Source organism: Vipera berus, assembly GCF_964194415.1.
Source record: "Vipera berus genome assembly, chromosome: 2".
Taxonomy (NCBI): domain Eukaryota; kingdom Metazoa; phylum Chordata; class Lepidosauria; order Squamata; family Viperidae; genus Vipera; species Vipera berus.
The window spans coordinates 180,091,784-180,117,565 of NC_138203.1; the positions used below are offsets into that span (position 1 = coordinate 180,091,784).

Genomic DNA, 25,782 nt, shown 5'->3' on the forward strand with positions numbered 1-25,782 from the left:
CTCAGGAATTCTGGGAGTTGAAGTCCATGAGTCGTAAAAGAGCCGAGGTTGCCTACCCCTGTCCTATACCATTTCAGACAAATGACTGTCCAGTCTCTTCTTAAAAACCTCCAGTGATGGAGCACCCACAGCTTCTAGAGGCAAGTCATTACACTGGTTATTCTACCTGTCAGGAAGAACAAACTTGCCTTGCCACCTCGTTTTTTCCTGTCAGGTCCCCATGATGATGTGTTCATCTTGTCCCAGTCCTAAGTAGCCTTTTCGGGCTTGTTATAACACTTTCCAAGGGTAGGCTCAAGGAGTGTATAATCGGTTTTGGTTCATTTTGGAATTCAGGCAGAATAGGATGAAGGGGAAAAAACAAAATTTATGCTGGTGTAGTTGTTTGCCAGTTCAAGGATGAATAAATAAATACTAGAGTACTTCAACTGAGCAGTGGGGGAAACCCAAGATCTGAGGGCTCTGCGACATTTATAACGGTAGCAAGTCCTATATTAACTCTAAGTCACCAATTTGGCCAGCTGCATTTTAGCCTAGCAAGTTGAGTAAACTCAACTTGTGTGGTTAAGATATGGTACAGTGCATAGAAAATTGTTCATTGTGAGTATTTTGCAAATATATTGTATATTTGGTTTAAAATGTCAGGGAGTTTATTAAAATGTTTTATTTGTAAACAGTGTGACTGTTTAGGGAAGGGAGAAGGAGAAAGAAAATATACCAAGAAAAAAAAGAATACTTTTTAAAATGTAACTTAGGAATATGAGCGTGAGCTTAAATGCCGTGAGCGTGAGCTTAAATGGACTCCAGAAGATGATAAGAGGACAGGAAGGCCTGGAGGATCGTTGTCCATGGGGTCGAGATGGATCGGACACGACTTTGCAACTAACAATAAGGAATATCTGCCTACATGATTATTTTTTTAAAAAGTATCCAAAGGCTTAGATCAGAGGATAACCTTCAACTTTATTAAGTCATATTTCAAATTCATTCTGTTAAAAGTATGTTCAGATCTTGGACATATAGTAGTAGTATATAGTATATACTATATATAGAATAGTATATAGTAGTATATCTTGAAGATAAAGCAGGTAGCATGAATATAGAAGCAATGATAATTCCTATGAAACTGTGAGTAACTAGATATTTTTAGTACTCATGGTAGTGAAACTTTTTGAATGTTAAACTTACTCCTCCTATGAAGTGGATTCTTACATGTGATAAAATGGGTTTTAGTGTAGAAATCATTATAACGAATGTGATTGTTATCCAAGGCAACAAGTACCTCGATCCCTGCCAGATGCTTGTACTACAGCTTCCACAAACTTTTTGCCAGTGGTGATGCTAGCTGAATACAATATTGAAATCCAAGATGTCAGTAAGGCATTCTGTGTTATTAGATACTATATGATACTACATAATGGCTGAAAGGTTTAGGATGAAATGTAAAAAAATTGGAAATTCTCGCTCTTACTGCTGTTTCTATTTCTTTGTTACATAACAATTTTAGTGATGTTCTTTTGCAACATCCAATATAGTTATACCAAAGAGTGCACCAAATGTGTTTGTATGTGCGCTCTCTCTCAATTTTTTAAAATTTAAAAGCAGGTAAGAATGATTGAATCGTGTTCAAAGTTAATTTAAAAGGTAAAGGGTGCCAACCAGCCCCATGGCTGCATGGCCCTTTGGGCTCCCTGCATGGGGCTGAACAGTCATGTTTTAACTCATTTTCAAAAGGCCAAGAGAGGATTGCTGCCTCTTCTATATATTTGTGTATATACACACTATCTCTGTCTATGAGTTCTAGTCTCCACATGGCACAAAGCCACTTAGATGATCTTGGGCTAGTCACTTTTTCTCAGCCCTAGAAAAGAGGCAATGGCAAATTACTTCTGAAATACTTTACCAAGAAAACTGCAGGGATTTGTCTTGGCAGTCTCCCAGAATAGGACACGATTGAACTGAAGGGAAAAATAAATATAATGCGTGTGATTTTATGATAGTTTAATGTTCTGAGGTACTTTACTGAGAACCAAATGTTAGAGTACACCCATAAAAGCAGGAATATTTACAGTCATGTTTACAACTATTTTTGCACTGTGAATATACATAAGAATCAGTGATACTAATTTCTTAGAAGAAATTGATTTTTTTTAATAGAAAATGTGAGTATCACAATTCTGTTGCAATTTTATTTAGCATATTACCTTGATTTATGTTACATAAAGTACATAATCCAATAGAAGAGAATATATTTAGCTCAGGATTGAACTCTGCCCTTTGGTACCCTTTGAGCTTGGTCATTTGCTTGCAAACATTACCCAATTAAGTAACATCAGTGCTAGTGAATGTGAGGTTTGCTCCCTGTTTATGTAAAGTAACCTCCTCTTCCATTGTTGATGGAGATGTGGTTTTCTCCTTGGTAGTTCCTTGATTAGGGCACTGACAAGAAAATAAAAAAGCTAAGAAGGAAACAAAACCCCGGAACTCATCATCTGTAGCAACCAACAGACAGATAACATCAGGCAGAAAACAATACCTAATGAAATACCAAGGAGAAAACAACACCCTGGCAGGGCAAGCTATTGTACATTGACAGAGAGTAAACCCCACATTCCAAGTATTACCTAGTCAGGTAATGAAATACCTGGAAGTTAACAACCAAGGACTCTACAAAGTACTTAGTATTAGTTTTATACGTTCAAGTATTTTCTTCCTGAAATATTCATTTAGTATAAAATAAATTGTTTATTTTGTTCCCATTCAGAAGGATTTTTGGTTCTTTTCATAAGAAACCTTGGTTCCAGATAAGGGTTTATTTTTATATATTGTACAATGTTGTTGTTAGTTGCGAACTCATGTCCGACCCATCGCGACCCCATGGACAACGTTCCTCCAGGCCTTCCTGTCCTCTACCATCTTCTGGAGTCCATTTAAGCTCACGCCTACTGCTTCAGTGACTCCATCCAGCCACCTCATTCTCTGTCGTCCCATTCTTCTCTTGCCCTCAACGTTTCCCAGCATTAGGCTCTTCTCCAGTGAGTCCTTCCTTCTCATTAGGTGGCCAAAGTATTTTGAGTTTCAACTTCAGGATCTGGCCTTCTAAAGAGCAGTCAGGGTTGATCTCCTCTAGGACTGACCGGTTTGATCGCCTTGCAGTCCAAGGGACTCGCAGGAATCTTCTCCAGCACCATAGTTGAAAGGCCTCAATTCTTTGGCGCTCAGCCTTTTTTATGGTCCAACTTTCACTGCCATACATTGCAACTGGGAAGACCATAGCCTTGACTATACGCACTTTTGTTGGCAGGGTGATATCTCTGCTTTTTAGTGTGCTGTCTAGATTTGCCATGGCTTTCCTCCCCAGCAGCAAGCGTCTTTTAATTTCTTGGCTGCAGTCCCCATCTGCGGTGATCTTGGAGCCCAGGAAAATAAAATCTGTCACTACCTCCATTTCTTCCCTATCTATTTGCCAGGAATTGAGAGGGCCGGATGCCATGATCTTGGTTTTCTTAATGTTAAGTTTCAAGCCAACTTTTGCACACTCCTTCTTCACTTGCAACAAGAGGCTCTTTAGTTCCTCTTCACTTTCTGCCATTAGAGTGGTGTCATCTGCATATCTTAGGTTGTTGATATTTCTCCCGGCAACCTTAATTCCAACTTTAGATTCATCTAGCCCTGCCTTTTTCATTATGTGTTCTGCATATAAGTTAAATTGTACGATATGGACCTAAATTATTTTTTTAAGTAAAATCTTCCATATTTCAGGATTCTTGGTTTACTCATTTGAAAGAGTTCAATTCAGATAACTCTTAATTCTTACTAATTGTTTTGGAAGCATGATTGGTTAATAAGCATTTGTTTAATAAGATATTGTAGGCCACGTATGTTACTTTCAGAATTAGTTCCAGAGGATTGAACAAAATGTAAGTCAGTGTGCATAACCTTGGCATTTGGACTGATTTCTGTCTCTACTATTTTATTGGTAGCAATGGAAAACACACAACTTCCCAAAGGCTTGATTCCTACCAGATACACAAAACGTATTAAAGATAAACCTCTGAATGGATATGGAAGATACAGAGCTAGTCTTGAGAAATATACTGTGGAGGTTTTTTAGTTTATTAAAACATTAAACTTTTCTTTTACAGGTTATAGTTCTTGGGGTACTGACAACACCAATACTCATGGTAAGAAAATAAATACAGCTACACTTGTAAGTTGATTATAACCATGACTATTTTAAACCTGGGTCACAGAATAAGAATTATTTTGATAGCATGACCTTTCAGTATCAGAATATTTTCACAGGCATATATTGAGAGTAATTTCCTTTTGGGCTTATTAGATTAAATAGTTATAGTTTATATGAGTTTTCTATCATGCTAATTTCTATCAGAATTTATATAAATTAGAGCTTTGATTTTATATAAAATAAAAATATTCAGCTGTTGCTTGACATGTATCATTTAACTTCCCTTATATAGGAAGGTTGTGGGAGAACTTGTTTCACTAATTCTAATCTAGTGTTAATTTCTGATTTTTCTAATATATAATATGCAAACTTTTTGCCATGGAATACAAAAAAGAATAATGTCATATTTATTCTAATGTGAATTTTCCAAGCTGCCCCCCAGTGCAAGAAAGAAAGCCTAGTTGATCAGGCTGCTTGATGTGGTTTCAGAAATCACATGGGATACTTTCTAAAACTGATCTTCAGTTTTACCAAGATTTTAGCCACTGGTGACAAGCAACCCACCTTACACCAGAGTTCCCCAACCTTTCTGGCTTTGCAGACTGGCAAAAGTAGTGGGGGGAGAGGGATAGTTCCGCACAAACAGCCAGCAAGCACAAGTGCAGTTTCATTTGCACAAGCAGTGAGTATACACACATGCTGCAGCTTGTGCAAGTGGGGATGCGCATTGGTCACCTGCCATTTCTGCGATCCTGTTGCAAACAGCTCACGGTCCAGAGATTGGGGACTTCTGCCTTAGACCACATAGGGCTTGTGCAGATTCTCTCTGCCTGTTTATCTTGGAGAGCTCCCTGGTTTTCAGAGGAACAAGGAGATGAAGCAACATAACAGATGCCTAGAGCATCACAAGAAGACAAAGCAAGTCTGACCAAGCATGGGTAAGAGACTTTATTAAGGACTACTTTGTGGTGATAAGGGTAGTAAAAATATACTTATTTTTCTGCCTTTGTTGCATCCACAAATAGCCACTTGACCACCCTATTTTGGTTGACTTAATCCTTTCTGAGCATGGAGATGTTGGGGGAATCCTTGCATGGCTGCTGTAAGGTTTATTTTTATTTCTCAAATTTCTACATGCCCATCTAACTTGGGTGATTCTGGACAGTTTACAAACATCATAAAATAATATAAAAATGACTAAAGCACAATTTAAAATTTAAAATCAAAGAAAATTTACAAGTTAAATAATAAAAATCAAAGTTAAAAAATTAACAAGACTAAAATGTTAACAAGGCAGAGGGAGAGCCCTCAAGCCACCAGCCATCTTGAAGATGGCGAAACACTCTTAGATACCAATGCTAAGTGGCAGAGACAGGTCTTAATACAAGGTCTTACAGGTGTTAATACAATATTTCTAGAAGGCAATACATTTCAGAGAAGACACTCTTCTTATATTCTGCTAGTCAGAATTCTTTAGCTGATAAAGTCCCTCCCTGCCTGACTGGGTGGGACAGGTTGACATAATTGGAATGAGACAGTTCCTCAAGTAATCTAGTGCCATCCCATGAAGGGCTTTAAAGGTGATAACCAACACGAATTGAACCCAGAAGCAAACTTGCACCCAGTGCAAATCGCTAAACGCCCCCCCCCCCCAATCCCATTCTCACCAGAGGTCATCCAGAAACGCATCCGGTACTATTTCCATCCCATATCTGTGCCTGAAATCTGACTGGAAAGGGTACAAATAATCTGTCTCATCCAGGATCCTCTGGAATTGGAGCACAACCACTAAAGATACCTGGCCTCTGGCTATATTGAGCCTATGAAATAACTGGTGCCCAGTCTTGTCCGGTTATATCAGCTGAGTTTTATCTGATGATTCCCTAGGAAGTGGCCAGGGTCCTTGTCTATGAGTTCTGCATTAATGGTGGTTAATGCTTCTTTGTGGGAGGAGATGGCACAACAAAGGACGGAATAGACTGTTCTCTCCTCAAGTAATCTCCACTTACTTGTGCAACTCTATCCTGGGCCGCCACTGTGCTTCGTCAGTGCATGGATGCCGTGTGGATCAAGTTTGGGAAGAACCAGCTTCAACTCAGCCTTGACAAGACTAAATAGCTCTGGGTTTCAAGAGTTCCCTGCATTTATTAATTTTCCATCAATAGCTTTATGGGTTAACAATCCCCCAGGGCAGAGTTGATGCACAATCAAGGGGAGAGGGGAATCTCCTGGATTCATGGCTCCAGCTCAGGTTGCAGGTGGCAGCCATAGCCAGGAGAATCTTTGCACAATTACATGTTAAACGCTGGCTTCCAACCAGCTTCTGGGTGCAGTTCAATGTTGGATATCATTTTTAAAACACTATATGCCGTGGAGCCAGGTTACCTGCAGGATCACTTATTTCCAACATTTTGAGCTGTCCTGTCAAGTTTGGGTATGTTTGAATCCAATTAGTGAAGTAGCGGGACTTGATGGGCCCCAGGGAGTGTACTTTTTCTGTCATGGGGCTTGTAAAGCAGCCTCCCTCTGGAGATACAAATAGCCCTGACCCTGTTAGCCTTCTGGAAGGCTGTGAATATTGGCAGTTCCCCAGGCTCTAAAGTCAAAATAAGGTTAGTGGTGTTTGGGCCTAGTCTGAATGTGGTTGTATGAGTTGATAATGAAATTGTACCCATTTTTTCCAATTGATTTATACATTTGGGCTGAAATATGTATTTCCGTTCTTTGGATAGATGAATGGCTATGTACATTTGATAAATAAAAGATTTTGATGTATTTAAGGTAGAAATAAACTTTGTCTCTGTGTCTCATTAAGGTACATATGCCACAAACATGGGAAGTTGGCAAGGTATGTGTTTTGTTTACTTTTCAAAAGTTTTGTTTTTCACTGAAGGAGAATCTGAGGCATTTCTCCACTTTTTTAAAGAAATAAAGTGATATCCACTTTACTTATATAAACTACATAAATCCACGTCTCTCTCATTTTGAACTCTGGCCCAATATATTAACTTAGTAAAATAAGATCAACGTACAGCAACAAGGAGGCATCCCTTTCAAAAATTTCAATTTTCAGTGCAGAATGATGAGATAAAACATTTGGAAAGGGAAGGTGTGGCAGTGGGTTCCAGGAAGGTCTCAAATTCATCAGGTGTCTGTTGGAAGGGACTGGATTTACCAAAAGGTGGATTATGACCCATAGGTATTCTTTACCATCTCATTGAAATATATATGGGACCATAAATATTGCTCCGAATAAATAGGATTATTTTGTTATACTAAACTTTAAAAGTTCTAGTGTGACGAGGCTAATAGATGCCATCAAGATATGTTGGACATATTTTGGTCCACTGTAGTTTATAATGTTGTATTTTATCCTTAGCAACATAGAAAACGAATGGCCCAAACAGACCAATTGGTCCATCGAGTCTTCCCTTTTGAGTTTTTCATTTTTGTTTTCTTTTTTAAAAAAAATATTTTTAATTATTAAATTTTTATTTATTTATTATTACTATTTTTATTTATTTTTTAAATTTTTGTTGGATGACAAAATATATTTATCCCAAGCATGCTTAAAGTCAGTTACCGATGATTGACTCTACTGGAAGTTGGGTCCAAGCTTCCACTAGTCTTTCTGTAAAGTAATGCTTTACTTCCTAACATTAGTTTTGAAGTCCTTTCAAAAAGCTATGTGTGAGATAAATGTTCTTTTATGAACATTTATGACAGTTCTGTGATAGTTATATTTTTGAAAGTATAATCTCTACCTGATACTCTAAATCTATGGGCATATCATTTAACACAGATTCTGGTCTTAAAACAATGAACAGTATTCAGCTAATAAATATTTTTGTCTGTTTTATTAGAAGATGTGTATGATTTTTCATATGGTGTTGATTTCCATTAATTTAGGTGCAAGCTTGTAAGTTCTGTTTTTGTTTGATTGTGCAATCTAGACTTATCTATTTTTAACCAGGTTATGAAGGGTATGATTATTATGGTGCTCAAGCCAGTAATACTACCACGGGTCCCACATATAACTATGATGCTGCTGTTCCCCCAACTACCTGGAATACTTCTAAAGCTTCTGACATGACAATTGGTACTAGTATGCCAGTTGTAAATTACAATACTGGAACACTGGAGGCAGAAAACTCTGATTCCATCATAGCAAAAATAAACCAGCGTTTGGATATGCTATCAAAGGAAAACCCTGGCAATGCTGGAGAAGGCATGGAAGATCAGGGAAGGTAATTTAAATTTTATTTTTAATCAATTTTTAAGAACCATTTTTGGTATAGTGATTACAGATATCAGGCTGGAAACCAGGAAGCTAAGTTTTAGTCCCGCCTTAGGCGTGAAGGCAGCTGGGTGACCTCAGACCAATCATTTCTTTTCACCCCTAGGAAGGCAAAACACTTCGAAAAATATTGCCAAGAAAATTAGTTCTCCCTCCCTCCCTCCCTCCCTCCCTCTCTGACTTTTGATAATAATAATTGCTATTTCATATATTGATATTAATAGTGGTATAGTCCTTTAGGTTTGATTTGGAAGAAGTGTTTCATAATGCTTAGGGTGCAAATGCTGCACTGATAATTGATTACATAACTTTAACCATGAGTCACATTACTGGTTTTGAGCTTGCCGTCCTGCATATTTTGAAGTGCCTTTTCCAAATCAAATCAGAATTATTGCACTGTTTCAACCCTTAGTAAGTAGTGTTCTGCTTTTCCAGATAAATCATTACAGCCTTTTAGAATAATAGTCCCCTTAAAGTTGCTACCTGAGTTTTTTTAACAAAATTAAATATAAATATTATATAATATTACCGTATATACTTGAGTATAAGCCGACTCGAGTATAAGCCGAGACCCCCAATTTCACCCCCAAAAACTGGAAAAAGTTATTGACTCGAGTATGAGCCGATCCGCCGTTCTGCAAGCCTCTGCCGCCAGCAGAGGCTCGATCCGCCATTTTGCAAGCCTGAATACACAGGAATACCCTGTGTGGCCGCGGCTCTCGGGGAAGCCCTGGCTGTCCGCTTCCTCGCTCCACGCTGCCATTCGGGGCCCGCGCGTTCCCCGGGCAAATCGCGGCGCCCAGCAGGCGAGGAAACACGCCAGCTCCAGTCGCCCCCCCTTCCCTCAGGAGACGCGAAGCAAGTGACCGCCCGGAGCTTACCGAGGACTTGCGCGCGGCCGAGGCTTCGGTGCTTCCAGGATCGCGCGCACCTCTCCCAAGCCGCCGCCGTCCGGAGACCTGCCGAAGTTTGGGGAGGTGCGCGCGCACCTCCCCAAACTTCCCCAAACGTCGGCAGGTCTCCGGACCTCCGCGCCCTGCCTGCCTGCTTCTTTCCGCAGCGGAAAGAAGCAGGCAGGCAGGGCGCGGAGGAACGGAGACCTGCCGACGTTTGGGGAGGTTTGGGGAGGCGCCCAAACCTCCCCAAACGTCGGCAGGAGGAACAGAGACCTGCCGACGTTTGGGGAGGTTTGGGGAGGCGCCCAAACCTCCCCAAACGTCGGCAGGTCTGCGCGGAGGAACGGAGACCTGCCGACGTTTGGGGAGGCGCCCAAACCTCCCCAAACGTCGGCAGGTCTGCGCGGAGGAACGGAGACCTGCCGACGTTTGGGGAGGTTTGGGGAGGCGCCCAAACCTCCCCAAACATCGGCAGGAGGAACGGAGACCTGCCGACGTTTGGGGAGGTTTGGGGAGGCGCCCAAACCTCCCCAAACGTCGGCAGGAGGAACGGAGACCTGCCGACGTTTGGGGAGGTTTGGGGAGGTGCGCGCGCACCTCCCCAAACCTCCCCAAACTTCGGCAGGTCTCCGGATGGCGGTGGCTTGGGAGAGGTGCGCGCGATCCCGGAAGCACCAAAGCCTCGGCCGCGCACAAGTCCTCGGTAAGTTTTTTTGTTGACTGGAGTATAAGCCGAAGTGGAACTTTTCAGCCCAAAAAGTGGGCTGAAAAATTCGGCTTATACTCAAGTATATACGGTATTTTAAAATAAGGAAACTGTGGGAAAGGAGAAATAATCCATCTGAACGAATTTCTTGGTCATAGAACTTCGTTTCTGACCCTTCAGATAACTCAATTGGTAGCAATCCATGGGGAAAAAATGGAACTGTCAGTATGGTGTAGCAGAAAAGATGTTGGAAGGTCCAAAGTGAGCCTGGAAGTTTGCATCGGACAGATAATATCTTCAAGCCAACCTATCAGAATAGTTGTGGAATGAAATGAGGTGATAGAATATTCCCTATACTGCCTTGAGCAAGATCCGACTAGAGATTTACTTTTCCGAGCTTTCATACGTGTGCTGGAACCCATCTTCAGGGAACTTCTCTCTGTTGGAATACATGCTTTATGCCAGGAGTGTCAAACTGCCGGCCCGTGGCTGGACGCATCATCTGGAAGCCACGACCACCCCATTGCCGGCAATGGCGAAAAGGCGTTGCACGACGTCACGTGACGTTGCAAATTTGACATGTCTGCTTTACGCTGTTCTATGTGGCGTATTTACGTGGCACCTTCCTATTGATTGATTGGTGTGTTAATGGCTGGCAATTGGCTGTTGTTTCCTTGGGCTGCTAAGCCCTCGGCTCCTAAGTACCTGATAAGATGGTGGTAAATCAGCATTCCTGGTGACTGACAAGGGACCCATTTCCCAAACTTCAATCAATTCCCTGGCTGTTTTTGTACCTGCTTTGCCAACAATCTTAATAGCTATGAAATTGAATGTATGTCCTTGTTCATTGCAATGTGAGGTTATCAATGAGTTCGGGTCTCCTCAAGGTCTCACTGCCTTGAGCACCTGATAAAAATATGGAGTGTTTACTCATAAATCTTATCATGTATAAAACTGTTGTCCAATACATCAGATGACTGATCTGTTTTGCCTATGTTATGAGTTCTGACTGCTTAGAGCTCCAGGCTCTCAGGTGCAGTTCATTCTCAGCCTAACTACTTCAAAACCTGTCAGTGATTGATGGCTGTGATTTCTGCACATTACAGATAATCAGCTGTTGAATAGACTGCATTGTTACAACTAAACTGGAACAATCCCAGCATGGGAATTGGTAGTTCTTTAAAATCTCTCTTAGCTGCTGACTAGATTCTTTACTTGTGATACAGCTCTTTCAGATTTGAATCTTTTGAATCATACGACTCTAGAGCTGCAGTACCTGACCGTGATCTGTACAGAACCAGCTATAACTATAATGAAGTTGGATTAGATCGGAATGATACTTTTGGAAGTCACTATGATGCTCCTGGTAACCGCAGAGATCAACCTGGTAACAGAGGAAACAACTATGGTTTTGTTAGAGGGAGGGGCCAAAATCGAGGTCGTCCAAACACTTTCAATCGTGACCGCTTCATGCCCTCAAGTACAGAACGGCTGTCTACACACTGGAATGAAATGAATTACATGGGCGGGAGGAATATGGGAGGACCTGGACCTAACAGGCTTCCATCACTCTTTTCTCGAGCACTGGTCCCTGAGTATAGGGATTATGGTGATTATGGAGACTATGGCGACTATGGAGAGTATGGCAACTATGGGGATTATGATTATGGCATGATGGGAATGCAAGGAATGGGAAGGATTCCTGGGAACATGCCCTATGGATTCGGCAGGACACGTGGCAGAGTAAGTTTAACATGCTAATACTAGGAACTCTCATAGCTATTTTAATAATTATATATGAGATTACTTTAGTAAATAAGAAAGTTGTGATTGGCTTATCGTTTTTACATTGTCAAATGCACACAAGCTTATTTTTTGACTTTCCTTGGCAATTTTTAATTTTTCATCAGAAAAGAATAGCAAGAAGCATTCTTAAAATATTCTCTGGTACACTGCTGGTGTCAATAAGTGGGTCAAGAATGTTTTGTTCAACTTGTCTCTAGCCCAAGAGGAGAGCTTTTCGTGGTCGTCTGGGTGGACGTTCGGATAACGAAGGTGGGTTATACAAGCGGAAACAACCCCAAAGTGGAGAGGAACCAGACAGCAAGCAGGCAAAGACAGAAAGTGAAAGAGATGACTCTGACAATGGTAAACATTCGATTTTATTTTGAGATCTGGATGCATTATTTGCTGACCCTAATACCTAGCTTCTAATCTATTATAATATACCTTGGCAACATCCCCATTCAGTAGAAATGCTTCTCTGAAACTCAGAACTTCATAGCACTGTCATTTTTTTTTACAATCTAGTCATTTTTAATAATCTCATTTTTCATAGCTAGATGAAAATAGTTCATAAAGGAGATCTTGTGCAGTTTTTAATCGGTTAGTGAGAAACAATGGTACTATTGCTTTAGACTGATACTGTTATTTGGACCATTGAAGAATAGAAGCCATTTATTCTCAGTGATTTTATATCTTATGTATTGACAGATGATGGTGAAGAAGACAAGTCAGTAGATGAAGGAGATAAAGGTGTAAGTAAATTTCCCAAATAAGAAAAAAATAGTTTAATTTGTTGTTTTTTAACATGTCTTTGAAGCTAAAGTTATATAAATATTGTTTAAGTTACTCTATTGATAGAACAAGTGTGAATAATATACAGTATGTTCATCATGGGCCATATGCAGTTTCTAAAACCATTAAAATTATAACAGTGCAATTTCCCATTTTTATTTCTTTAAACCTTTTGTTTCTTAGAGATTTAATGTCCAAGAAATATACAGATAGACCTTATTTAATCACTTGTTCAGCAACTGTTCAAAGTGGTACCGGCACTGAATGGGTGGGTGGGTGGGTGGGTTTACAATTGGTCCTCATTGTGATTGTTGCACTGTCCCTAGGGTCATGTGATTGTAATTCATGAAGTTGGCACCTGGCTCATAATTATGTCACAGTGTTCTACAGTCATGTCTTTTCTACTACAACCTTAACCACCAGCTTTTGACAAACAAATTCATGGGGAAACCAGCAGGAGATTACAAATGATGTTCATGTGATCACATGTGATTGGTTCATGATTCACTTAATGATGGCGGGTGGGACACCCAGAACTGCTATCATATGTTGGTGCGGTCACATGACATTGCTCTTTACCACTGTGTTGTTTAGTACTGGATCACCTGGCCCCAATTACTGTCAGTTAAGCAAGGACTACCTGTAATTCAATACAGAGTAAAAAGAAAGCATTTGCTCTTCATAGCACACAGAGTAATTGCTTCATTCTTTTTTTAGATTTCTAATTTGAAAGATAATATGATCAAGCACAGCCTTCAGATTTGTTGAGGCTACAACTCTTATGTTCCAACCAACATGACTGTAATTATGCTTGCTAGGAATTTAAGGAATTGTAATTCTTGTGCATTTTGAGAATGCTACAAGTCACGTGCAAAATCATTCTGTCTCCAGAGATGAAATGTCTTGAAAAGTTCCAGCTCTGGACCGTGTTGCTCTGGACCACGGTGAGAACAGCTGGATCAGCTGCTTAAGGCAGCATGATTATCTACAGCAGGGCTTTTCAACCAGTGGTACGGGTACCACCTGTGGTACATTTGCACCTGGCAGCTGGTATGCAACCATCCTAGGAAAGTGGTAGCAGAGCAGGGGAATGAGCTGAACCGGTGGCAGCACCGCACAAGCCTGAGCAAGAGACGGCTGGAGCTGCAGGGCTGTCAGGGCTCAGTGGAAGGGCCAGGATCAGCGCCAGGCTCCAGCTGGAGCTCGGCATTGATCCTGGTGTTTCTGCTGAGCCCAGAAGAAGCACCGATCAGCTGGAATGTTGCAGCATCTCCAGGGTCTTGTGATTTACATTCAGATGCTTGGCAACTGATTCATGTTTATGAAAGTCACAGTGTCCCAGGGTCGTGTGAAGTGACCAAAACCTGCTGCAACCACCCAGCAGACAGGGGGAATAAAAACCAAACACCCCCCACCACACCCCTACTGCCAATTCTCAACAGAAATGCTCACAACAATGAAAACCTCGGACAGGAGGAAGAGCGCCACCGGGCGGGCAGGCAGGGTTGTACCTAAAAGTGGTACAATGGGTGAAAAGGTTGAAAAGCCCTGATCTACAGTACCTAAAATAATAAAAAGTAAAGGCAGGATACAAATCTAATCATCATTTCATTTTTGGAAAAATAGTTGGTTCCCATCCTATCATTAGATAAGCAAAGACTGGTCTAGCAGCTAAAAGCTAATTCATTGTAGGATACTGCAAGCATTATTGCCTCTTGAGAAAATCAGTTGTAATGTTGAAGATAATTTCATGGTTGCCTCCCATTGTCTGCGTGTAACCAGCACTGTCAGTACAGTTCATTTATCTGAAAAGAGGATTTTTATCTCATGTCCACATTGTCATTCCAATTCTGAGACAATTGTGCTACATGTAAGCGAAATGCAGATTGAGCTTAATATTGTTTACTCTGCAAAGCATGCTTGAAAAGAACACATGTGAATCCTGAAATCCTTTCTTTCCATTAGTTCTGAACTACTTGCTCCTCCAGAAACTCCAGTTGTGCTTTCCATAATCTTTAAATATGGGCTGCTTATCTTGTTTCTGAATTTGTACAATGGAATGAATACAACTTCAAATAGAAAAATAGAAAAGGCTATAATTTAAATAAAGATGCAGGATTTAATCTGTAGTTGAAATAAATGAATATAAGTTATTTATATTTGAATTGATAAAATTAGTCTTATTTGTCAGCATTCTTTTTTTTATTTATTTAAAAAGTTTTACAATACATTTTGACTTTAATCCCCCCCTCCCCCACCCCCACCCAACCCTCCCTATCCCTTCCCCCCATTCCCTCCTCCCCCCCCCCGACTTCCCAGAGCTAAATACAGGGTATAAAATCAAAAAACAAACATAAGCACCCCTATGTTATCAGCAATAAACTATTAATTCTATCTCCCTCTAGCTCATGTAAAATGAATACAAACAATATTAATATTACAAATAAAGTAAAAAAGAAAAAGAGAAAAACAGAAAAAGAGCTTTACTCAGAATAGATTTTCTTAATCCCAGTCCTTATTCATATTAATTTCAAAAAAAAAACAACTTTCACCTACTATTTACATTCTCCAACCTTTCTCTAATTTCTAAACAAATTCTCAGTTACGCGCCAAAAGCACCTATCTATTAACCTTAATAATCTCCAACCAAACTAAACCATAATCAAAAATAATTCTTGCATGTATCACGCCAAATGTCTCGCAGTTCCAAGTCATCCTTGAGTTCAAATAAAAAGAGTAAAAAAAAAGGTTTAAGCAGTCTGTAAGACAACTTGTTAATTAGGAGCTTGCATACCCATTCTTAGTTCAACACATACTTTTAGTCCATAACCCTAATATACTTTTCTAACAAGCAAATAACATCCATCTTAAATTGTGTTAAATATTTAAAAAAAACTTTCTTTCTCCTCTATGATAAATTTAATCCATTAACATTCTAATTTAAAAATTTAATCAGCAATCTTAACGCCCCAAAGCTTTTGGAGCACGTCTGTCATGACCCCCAAAACTTCTTTGGACCGCGCCCCTCCCACAGCTTCACTGTAAGTACACTTTGGAGATTCCATAACTATCTGCTGGTCTTGCTCTTGCTCTCGTCTCGCTCTTCTTAGGGCGGCACGCGTCATCCTCTGGCCTCCTGCAACATCCGATGAAACTGTATCTTGATCCCCTCCAACACCATTGTCCTCTATCTGTCTGTCTGCAACATCTTGAAGCTTTCCCTCGCCGTATCCCTTTACAGCTTCCAAAAATGATAGGGGGGTTGCTTTTAACACATTGCTATAAAAATCACGTGCCTGGGCCACAGTAACCAGACAATGTCTTTTACCTTCATGCGTCACCACCAGTCCAACTGGAATCTCCCATCTAAACTTAATATCACATTTCTTAAGTTCATACTGCATCTGATGATACTGAGCAAGGCTCAATTCTCCGTCCATTTTATCCCTTATATTTTCATTTTCTAATACCTTTGCTTCTAATAAAGAGTTCTTTTGACTGAGATCCTTCACTTTTACATCCAGCTGTTGCACACATTCAGCTACAGATTCAATCATAGACAACATGTCCACCCTCATTGCTCTAAACTTCTCTTCCATCTTCTCCAATTTCTCCATTTTCTCCTCCAACTTTTTCAACTTTTCATCCATCATGTCAGACATCAATTGTGAATGCTTTCCAAGAGCATCTTGTAAATCCTTAAGCGTCAATGCCGGAGGAGGTGCAGGAGGAAGCAAAGCTTGCAATGAGGTCTGTTGCACCAGGGAAGACCCCGCACTCCGAAGAGCTTTAGAAGTTTTAGCCGCCATCTTCCCCCACTTTCACTTATTGCGCACTTTCACTTTAAAGCTATAAAATCCATTGAGCTAGAGAGTAAAGATAAGAGTCCACATCACCTTGACCTCCTGTACCGCTCTGCCTGCATCTTGATAATCAAAAGTATTTCCTTTTGGCAGGGGTGGTTGCTAACGCCTGGCTCTGCTCCATAAATCCCGGAGCAGGGGTGCTGCGCAGCTCGGAGCAACCCAGGCTTCGGGGGGGCTCAATCCTTCAGCCGCCCAAACTCTCAGCTCAGGTGGCCCCGGAGAGCTCAACCCCTACCTGGGGCCTCACCCCCTCCTCTTCTCCCGAGGAGGGGGCTTCAAATCCATCTAAACAGCTGATCGACGCTGTTTACGATGGAAAAACACAGCTGCGGAGCGGACAGCCCGAAGGCGGCTGTCTTGCCACCGGAAGCATTCTTGTAGAAAGTGGTTTACAAATGCTGCCTTTAAAGTTGAATTTTCCGAAGTTGTATTTATATAAAGTTGAATTTTCAGAAGTTGTATTTATATAAATTCCTCTATAACTGTAGAATTAATGTGTTGTTTCTTCTCTTTTTTTAAAGGAGTATAAAAGAGGAAATGAAGCTCTCAAAGGAAAAAGTATGGTAAGATATATAGATGCAATTGAAACACCTACGTTTCTTTTCACTTGGAACCATAAATTAACTTTAGAATGAACCCCTATTATTTCTTTGGGGGGATAGCATTCTAGTGTCCATGCTTCCGTGCTCAGAATGCATTTTTTTAAGAATAGTTAATAAATGCATGAGTTGTACAATTCTTGGATAGGTTTACTAGATTTTGATATAACAAACTTTGGATTCAGTGAAACAAATTTCTGCTGTGGTATAATGAAATCCACAAATGATGCAAATCTCCAGAATGACCTCTGTTTAATTCAGTGAGATTCCCAAATAACAGATTTCACTTTCCCTCAATTAGTCTGCCCAATCAAGATTTCATTTTAGTTTGTTAGAATATAATAATAGCCTTTTTGTCTATAACCATGGTCATAGGCTCATTATACTTGAAGGTTAATATTGTAATAATACACCAGATATCTGTAAACCTTGAACAGGTTCCTTGGTGTTCACTAAACTTCCTTCCTCATCTAGTTTATATCTTTAGATTCTTTTAACAGAAAAAAGTCTAAAAGACAACCATCAGCCTCAAGAACGATCCATTTTTCCATTAGTATCTCTGACTTCCACTAAAAATCTCAGAGGTGCCCTTAGAAAATAAAATAAGTGACTGTGTCCAGAGAATTACTGCTAATGAATGTTTTAAAAGTGGCAACTTTGTCCATGGTAACATTCTTGTTATCTTGGTCTCAAAATTCTATATGTGCCTACTATTCCAAAATAGTTGGTTACTTCTGTCTTAAATGCTTATAAGCAACACCTCAGATTAACTGAAATCAGTATTTTATTTGTTGTTAGTTTATCAAAATTGAAGCACCTTTTAGTCAAATTCAGCTCCTACTGACATCATAAATTAAAATATGTAATTTTCCTTGTCAGTAAGATTGAATGACTGAGTTATAACCTGTCTTTTATTTAGAAGCTCAGGGTAGCAAAAAAAGTCCTCCCATTTGTTTTTCTGCACAAAAGTCCTGTGAGGTAGGTTGGTCTGAAAGAGAAAATAACCTAGAAGCTTTTTCTGGCTATGTGTGAACTAAGTCACCCTGCTTCTAGCCCAACACCTTAACAACTACGTTATACTGCCATCTTTCCTTATGTTTACTTTGATTTCTCAGCCTAATGAACAGCCCTGCTGTTTCCTGGTGATCTCCTATCCAGGTATTAAACAGGTCTGAAACTGCTTATCTTTTCAGATTAGCCAAAGTCAATTAGGCAGCTTCGTATTTGTGTTAAGATTATCCATATGCGTTTGAGTCTATGAGCTATAAATAAATGTTTGAAATTACATTAGGCATGAAATTGTGGTAATTCTTAATATTCCCTCAAGATTATCAATACGTAGGTCAAAGAGGATATGTAGAATTTTTAAAAAAATGTTCTAAAACAAATGAATGTTGCCTCTGAAATATAACTTTCTGTAGCAACTGGTGATGGCTGTGATGATGATGATGAAGAGACAAAACAAAGAAAAGAGAAACAGAGGCAAAGGGATAGAATGCGTGACCGTGCAATGGACAGGTAATTAAAACAAATAAAAATTGGACTAAAATAAGGATGCATAAGATTGTACTTACCTAGCTACATATCAAAATCTAGTGGGTGGGATGAAGAGAAAAAATAAACTAATTTATAGATAAAGATAAATGTATAATTACATATCACTAATTATTTTCAAGTTATTTGCTGTACTTAATTATCATTTTTAATGTACAGTGAGGAAAAAAATATTTGATCCTCTGCTGATTTTGTAGATTTGCCCACTGACAAAGAAATTATGTCTATAATTTTAATGGTAGGTTTATTTTAATAGTGAGAGAAAGAATAACAAAAAAATCCAGAAAAACACAATTCAAAAAAGTGATAAATTGATTTGCATTTTAATAAGTGAAATAAGTATTTGACCTCTTATCAATCAGCAAGATTTCTGGCTCCCAGGTGTCTTTTATACAGGTAACAAGCTGAGATTAGCAGCACTCTCTTAAACTGAGTGCTCCTAATCTCAGCTTGTTACCTGTATAAAAGACACCTGTCCACAGAAGCAATCAATCAATCAGATTCCAAACTCTTCACCATGGCCAAGACCAAAGAGCTGTCCAAGGATGTCAGGGACAAGATTGTAGACCTACACAAGGCTGGAAGGGGCTACAAGACTATTGCCAAGCAGCTTGGTGAGAAGGTGACAACACTTGATGCGATTATTCAAGCGGTGGTGCGCTCCGACCCTCTGGATTTGACCCATGTTTACGGGAACGGGGACGAGCAGGCCCCTGAGCTCAGACTGGTGTATTTTAATGCCAGGTCCGTAGTTACCAAGGCTCCCCTCATTTGAGATTTGGTTGAGGAGGAGCGTGCGGACCTGGCTTGTATTACGGAGACCTGGTTGGGCCCAGAGGGAGGTGTCCCTCTGACCGAACTTTGTCCACCAGGTTTCCGTGTGCTTCACCGGCCTCGGGCTCAGGGTAGGGGCGGGGGTGTGGCGGTAGTTGTGAGGGAGACCTTATGTCTGTGGGAGGCCACCGTTGTCCAGATACTCGGGTGTGAGTCACTCCTCCTGAGATGTGGCCCTGGGGCTCGGTTGAGTTTGTTGCTGGCGTACCTCTCGCCCAGCTGCGTAGCAGCAGCCCTGCCCGAGCACCTCGACATCCTCTCGGGGTTGGCGGTGGAGTTCCCCAGACTTATGGTTCTGGGGGACTTTAACCTGCCGTCCCTGGGGGGCTCGTCAGAGTTGGCTTGGGAGTTCATGGCCTCCATGACGGCCATGGACCTGACCCAAGTAATTTAGGGCCCGACTCATGGGTGTCACACACTCAACCTTGTCTTCTTATCTGGTCGGTGGCTAGATGATCTGGGAGGGGGTTTTCCAGCCATTATACCCCTGTCATGGACCGATCATCATCTCCTGCGGCTGGCCTTCCGTTTTGCCACCCCCCGTCGCCGGGCTGCAGATCCGACCAGGTGGTTCTGCCCCAGGGGCCTAATGGACCCTGACCCAGGTGGCGCTTGGGTCTGTGCCTGCCGCCTTCGCTCACAGCCCGGTCGATGCCTTGGTGGATGCCTGGGAAAGGGCTGCCACCGAGGCGCTCGACCGTGTTGTACCCTTGCGACCCCTGACCCGGCGCAGATCCCGGTGGGCTCCATGGTTTTCTGTGGAGCTCCGGGAGATGAAGCGTCAGAGATGAGGTCTAGAGAGCTGTTGGAGATCCAGCCAGTCTGAGTCTGACCGATTGCGGTTAAGAACGTGTTCCATTCCTAAGGTCTGTCCTTAAGTCGAATGTGTATGTAGGACAGAACCGTGGTATTGTATAACACTATGTAAGTAGTATTGCATAATGAACAACTTGTTGTGTATTTAATTTGTACCATTTAATATTTAACTTGAATTTTGCTATAATAGGCTCCATTCTTAACTGTGGGTCAACCTTAGATCAGGGCATTTTTAACCCAGATACTTGCTGTATTTGCTTTATTAAAATGCTGTATGTTATGTTGGAGAAAACACTTCAAAATTAAACTAGGTCTTAGATTTCTCAAAAAATGGAATGAATTGTGTTTAATTTCTTTTTACAAATTTAACTTCATAATGCTTCATATTTTTGAAACTGCATTTTGTAACAAAATGGTTTCTTATAGAATACAGTTTGCCTGCTCTATCTGTAAGTTCCGAACTTTTGAGGATGAAGAAATGGAGAAACATTTACAAAGCAAATTTCATAAAGAAGTCTTGCGATACATTGGGACCAAGTTACCTGATAAGACAGTAGAATTCCTTCAGGTACATCTTCAGAGAAATTCTAAATTCATATAAATACTTACCTGTCTGCACCGTTGAACAGTTTAATTAATTATTCAAAAAAGTGTAAAACTATTAAAACATTTGTTATTATTGTTAGTTAGATTTATTGCAACCACTCGCGCCATTACAGAAACCTGGTTGGGCTCAGAGGGAGGTGTCCCTTTGACTGAGCTTTGCCCTCCAGGTTTCTATGTGTTACATCGGCCACGGGCTCAGGGCAGGGGCGGTGGCGTGGCGGTAGTTATACGGGAGACCTTATGTCTGCAGGAGACCACTATTGTACAGATAGGTGGGAGTGAATCCCTCCTCCTGAGGTGTGGCCCTGGGGCTCAGTTGGGCTTGTTGCTAACATACCTGGTGCCCAGCTGTGTAGCAACGGCCCTGCCCGAGCTTCTCAACGCCCTCTCAGGGTTGATGGTTGAGTTTCCCAGACTTATAGTTCTGGGCGACTTTAACCTGCCTTCTCTGGGAGGGTCGTCTGAGTTGGCCTGGGAGTTCATGGCCTCCATGACAGCCATGGACCTGACCCAAGTAATTCAGGGTCCGACTCATGGGGGAGTACACACTCTCGACTTAGTTTTCTTATCTGGGCAGTGGTTTCATGATCTGGGAGGGGGCTTGCCAACTATTGTCCCCCTGTCATGGGCCGATCATCACCTCCTGCGATTGGTCTTCCGCTATGCCACCCCCCGCTGCTGGGCTGTGGAACCGACCAGGTGGTTCCGCCCCAGGCACCTAATGGATCCGGAATGGTTCTAGACGGCGCTTGGGTCTATACCTATCCCTCTCGCTCACAGCCCGGCCGACGCCTTGGTGGATGCCTGGGAAAGGGCTGCCACCGAGGCGCTCGACCTTGTTGTACCCTTGCGACCCCTGACCCGGCGCAGATCCCGGTGGGCTCCATGGTTTTCTGTGGAGCTCCGGGAGATGAAGCGTCAGAGATGAGGTCTAGAGAGCTGTTGGAGATCCAGCCGGTCTGAGTCTGACCGATTGCGGTTAAGAACCTTTACGAGGTCTTATCTCGCAGCGATGAGGACAGCGAAGTCTAATTACTTCGCTGCCCTCATCGCGTCCGCAGATAATCGCCTGGCCGCCCTGTTTAGGGTGACTCGCTCCCTCCTTAATCAGGAGGTGAGGGAGGAGCCCTCGCAGGGGCGGGCTGAGGAGTTTAGCTATCATCTGATGGACAAAATCGCTCAGATTCGAGCCGTTTTGGATTCTGACTGGGCAGAGACTGACGGGGAGGAATCGAGTGGTCTAGAGAATGTTACCTGGAGTGAATTCGATCCTGTGACCCCAGATAAGGTGGACAGGATCATGAGGAGACTGAGTTCCGCCACATGTTTATTGGACCCGTGCCCCTCCTGGCTGGTATATGCAGCCCGGGAGGAGACACGAGGCTGGTTCCAGGCAGTAATAACTGCTTCTTTGAGGGAGGGTACCTTCCCTGCCGCCTTGAAGGAGGCGGTGGTGAGGCCCCTCCTCAAGAAGCCTGCCTTGGACCCTGCTATTTTGAACAACTATTGTCCGGTCTCCAACCTTCGCTTTCTTGCGAAGGTGGTTGAGAGCGTGGTGGCACTTCAGCTCCCTCTGTTCCTGGAGGAAAGTGATTATCTGGACCCGTACCAATCGGGTTTCAGGCCCGGGTACAGCACGGAGACGGCATTGGTCGCACTGGTGAATGATCTCTGGCGGGCTCGGGACAGGGGTTGTTCCTCTGTCCTAGTCCTATTAGACCTGTCAGCGGCTTTTGATACCATCGACCATGGTATACTACTGCGGCGTCTCAGGGGGTTGGGAGTGGGTGGCACTTACAGTGTTTCTCCTCCTACCTCCTGGGCCGCTCGTAGTCAGTGTTGACGGGAGGGCAGAGGTCCACCCCGAGGCCTCTCGTTTGTGGAGTTCCTCCGGTCAGTCCTCCCCTCTTCTTCAACATCTATATGAAGCCGCTGGGTGAGCTCATTTGTGGTTTCGGGGTGGGGTATCATCAGTATGCTGATGATACCCAGCTTTTCTTTCCACCCCGAACCAACCCAGTGATGCCCTCGACGTGATGTCCCGTTGCCTGGACGCGGTTCGTGTTTGGATGGGGAGAAACAGGCTTCGTCTCAATCCTGCCAAGACTGAGTGGCTGTGCATACCGGCATCTCAGATTAACCAATCTTTTCCATCGTTAACTATGGGGGGTGAGGTGTTACCCCCCCGTTGATAGGGCCCGCAACTTGGGCGTCCTCCTGGATTCATGGCTCAGTTTGGAAGATCATATAGGAGCCGTGGCCACGGGGGCTTTTGACCAGGTTCGCCTGGTGTGCCAGTTACGGCCCTATCTGGACCGAGATGCCCTACGCACAGTCACCCATGCGCTCGTGACCTCCCGGTTAGACTACTGCAATGCTCTCTACATGGGGCTGCCCCTGAGGACCACTTGGAGGCTTCAGCTGGTGCAGAATGCAGCCGTGCAAGTTGTGATGGGACTCTCCCGATACTCCCATGTAACACCTCTTCTCCGCGAGCTGCATTGGCTTCCAGTTGCCCTCTGGGTGAGATTCAAGGTGCTGGTGATGACCTATAAAGCCCTAAATGGCATGGGCCCGGATTATCTGAGGGAGCACCTGCTGCCAGCGTCAATTTCCCATCCTGTGCGCTCCCACAGGGAGGGCCTCCTCAGGGTACCGCTGGTCAAGGGCAATCCCCAGGGGGAGGGCATTCTCTGTGGACGCGCCTGCCCTATGGAATCAACTGCCAACGGAACTCCGGACTGCCCCTGACCTTCGTTCATTTTGCCGGGACCTAAAAACCTGGCTCTGAGCTATCTGGTCTGGACTGAGGGGTTTTAATGTTTTTAAATTGTGATTTTAATTTTTTGGGGCTAGACTTAATTTAATTTAATTTTAATTTTATATTGTATTGTTTTTAAATTTTGCCTTGTAAACCGCCCTGAGTTCTTCGGGAGTAGGGCGGTATATAAACCGAATTAATTATTAAATTAAATTAAATTAAATTAAATTAATTAAATTAAAAAATTAAATTAAAAATTAAATTAAATTATTAAATTAAATTATTAAATTAATTAAATTAAATTATTAAATTAAATTAATTAAATTAAATTAAATTAAATAATTAAATTAATTAAAAAAAGATTCCAAGCAGTTAAAAATACCTAAGTAACATAAAACCTAGACTGAATATTTCAGTACTCATTTAAATAGTTAAATTTCCAAATTAGAATGTTAAGTTTGCTTGAACAGTTACAAATTTTAGTTCATGGGTTTTTGTAAAAATAAGTTTCTTGTTGCTAAAAATAATTTGTTGGAGCCACCACAAAGGCTTCTGCTGTAGCTTTTCATAAATGGTAACTAAGGCTTTCACTGGAAAAATGTAATTGAAATGGTACATTGCTGCTTAACCATTTTGATCAGATCTTTCTGGGGAGATTGCATTGCCATAAAGTTGGAGGGGAAGTTGCAATAATATACCTTATTGGGCTGCTTTTATTTATAACTTAAGGCCAGTAACTTGTATATTTAATATTATCTACTCTTGTTCCCTAGAAATACATTGTGAACAGAAACAAGAAAATTGGGAAGCGCCGACTAGAGCTGACTGAGAAAGAGGGTACAAAACCAAAGCCTGACCCATTTAAGGGTAAGAACAACATTATTAAGAGTAGAAGACCATTTGATATGCATTAACTATTATCCCAAAATTGAACACAGTGCTGTAGTGGGTCTTAATCCACTGAGAAATAATGTTTAAGTAATCTATATAGGTGGTCCTCACTTATGACATTGCTGAACAAATGATATTTTGAACCAGTCCTTGAAATAACAGACGTTACAGTGTGTCAGACCTGTCCCAGTCTAGTCTCTCGGTAAAGTAAGACTCGGGTATCCATTTGGTTGAAGCAGAAGAATTTTTACTGAAAGAAATTGGTTGCGGTAAAGCTAGGCGGAATCTGGTATTCCCACACAAAATACAAAGCTGTTCTTTTCATTTCCCACTCCCATCCCCCATGACCAGTCTGCTGGCCAACCGATGCGATGCTGGTAAGATGTTTTGAGAAACTGAAGTGTCAAAACAGGTAACATTCCATTCTCAGGGCAAATGGCCTTGAAGATCCTGGTACAAGCTGCTTTAGTGGTGATCTGGTCATCCTTCCATTGTCACTCCCCCTCTCCCTGTTTCCCACATTTGAAGTTACAGCAATAGCACTACAATAAACCCTCGTCCTCCCTTCCCCCTCCTGCCCTAATGGCAGGGCCTCAGCACGGCACCAGCTGGTGATGGTGGATCCGATGCAGTGCCCCTGCAGTCATGTGATCAAAATTTGGGCACTCAACAGCCCACCTGCATGAGACCCTCCACCTGCCTGTACCCCACATCTGCCCTTTTGGATGCCCTGCACTCACTGTCCCAACCTACCAACCCCAGCTGACTTTCATCATCTTCCTCTCGCTGCTGACGAGCCAATAACTTTGGCTCCTGTTGGCTTCAGCTCCTCATTGTGCACAGCCTTTCTGAAGCTTTCCAAGGCCTTGTACAGCCAGCTGATTCACTAAGAAGCAGACTAGGTGTGCCTTGTCAGCAGTGGGAGGAAAAAGGTGAAGGTCAGCTGGGGACAGTATGAGCACTAGAAGCAGTGGACAGCGGGATGGCCAGAAAGAGTGGGGATTGGGAAAGCAGAAGCAGAAGCAAGGGCAGCAGGGCAGGATCCTGGCCTAACGATGGCATGGTTTTGGCCTAATAAGAAGGAAATGTTAAATGGTATGATCACTTGATGTTTCACCTAAGGACCACATCACTTAGTGACAAAAATTCTGGTCCAGCCAGGGTTATTAAACAAGGGCAACTTAAAAAGA

The 25,782-nt window shown here is 42.1% G+C and overlaps 1 protein-coding gene across 2 annotated transcripts in view; it reads left to right on the plus strand.

Annotated features, from left to right (window-relative positions):
- Positions 1-25,782, plus strand: part of AKAP8 (A-kinase anchoring protein 8) — a 36,695-nt gene that overhangs the window by 946 nt on the left and 9,967 nt on the right. For both annotated transcript variants that reach the window (XR_014024889.1, XM_081315870.1), the window contains exons 2-10: positions 4,146-4,184; positions 7,005-7,037; positions 8,163-8,436; positions 11,315-11,831; positions 12,092-12,236; positions 12,582-12,623; positions 18,552-18,648; positions 20,761-20,902; positions 24,475-24,568. Coding sequence is in view for 1 of the 2 variants with exons in the window: in XM_081315870.1 (XP_081171996.1) it covers positions 4,146-4,184; positions 7,005-7,037; positions 8,163-8,436; positions 11,315-11,831; positions 12,092-12,236; positions 12,582-12,623; positions 18,552-18,648; positions 20,761-20,902; positions 24,475-24,568 (1,383 nt within the window). In the remaining variant the exon portion in view is untranslated. The remainder of the gene's footprint in view (positions 1-4,145; positions 4,185-7,004; positions 7,038-8,162; positions 8,437-11,314; positions 11,832-12,091; positions 12,237-12,581; positions 12,624-18,551; positions 18,649-20,760; positions 20,903-24,474; positions 24,569-25,782) is intronic.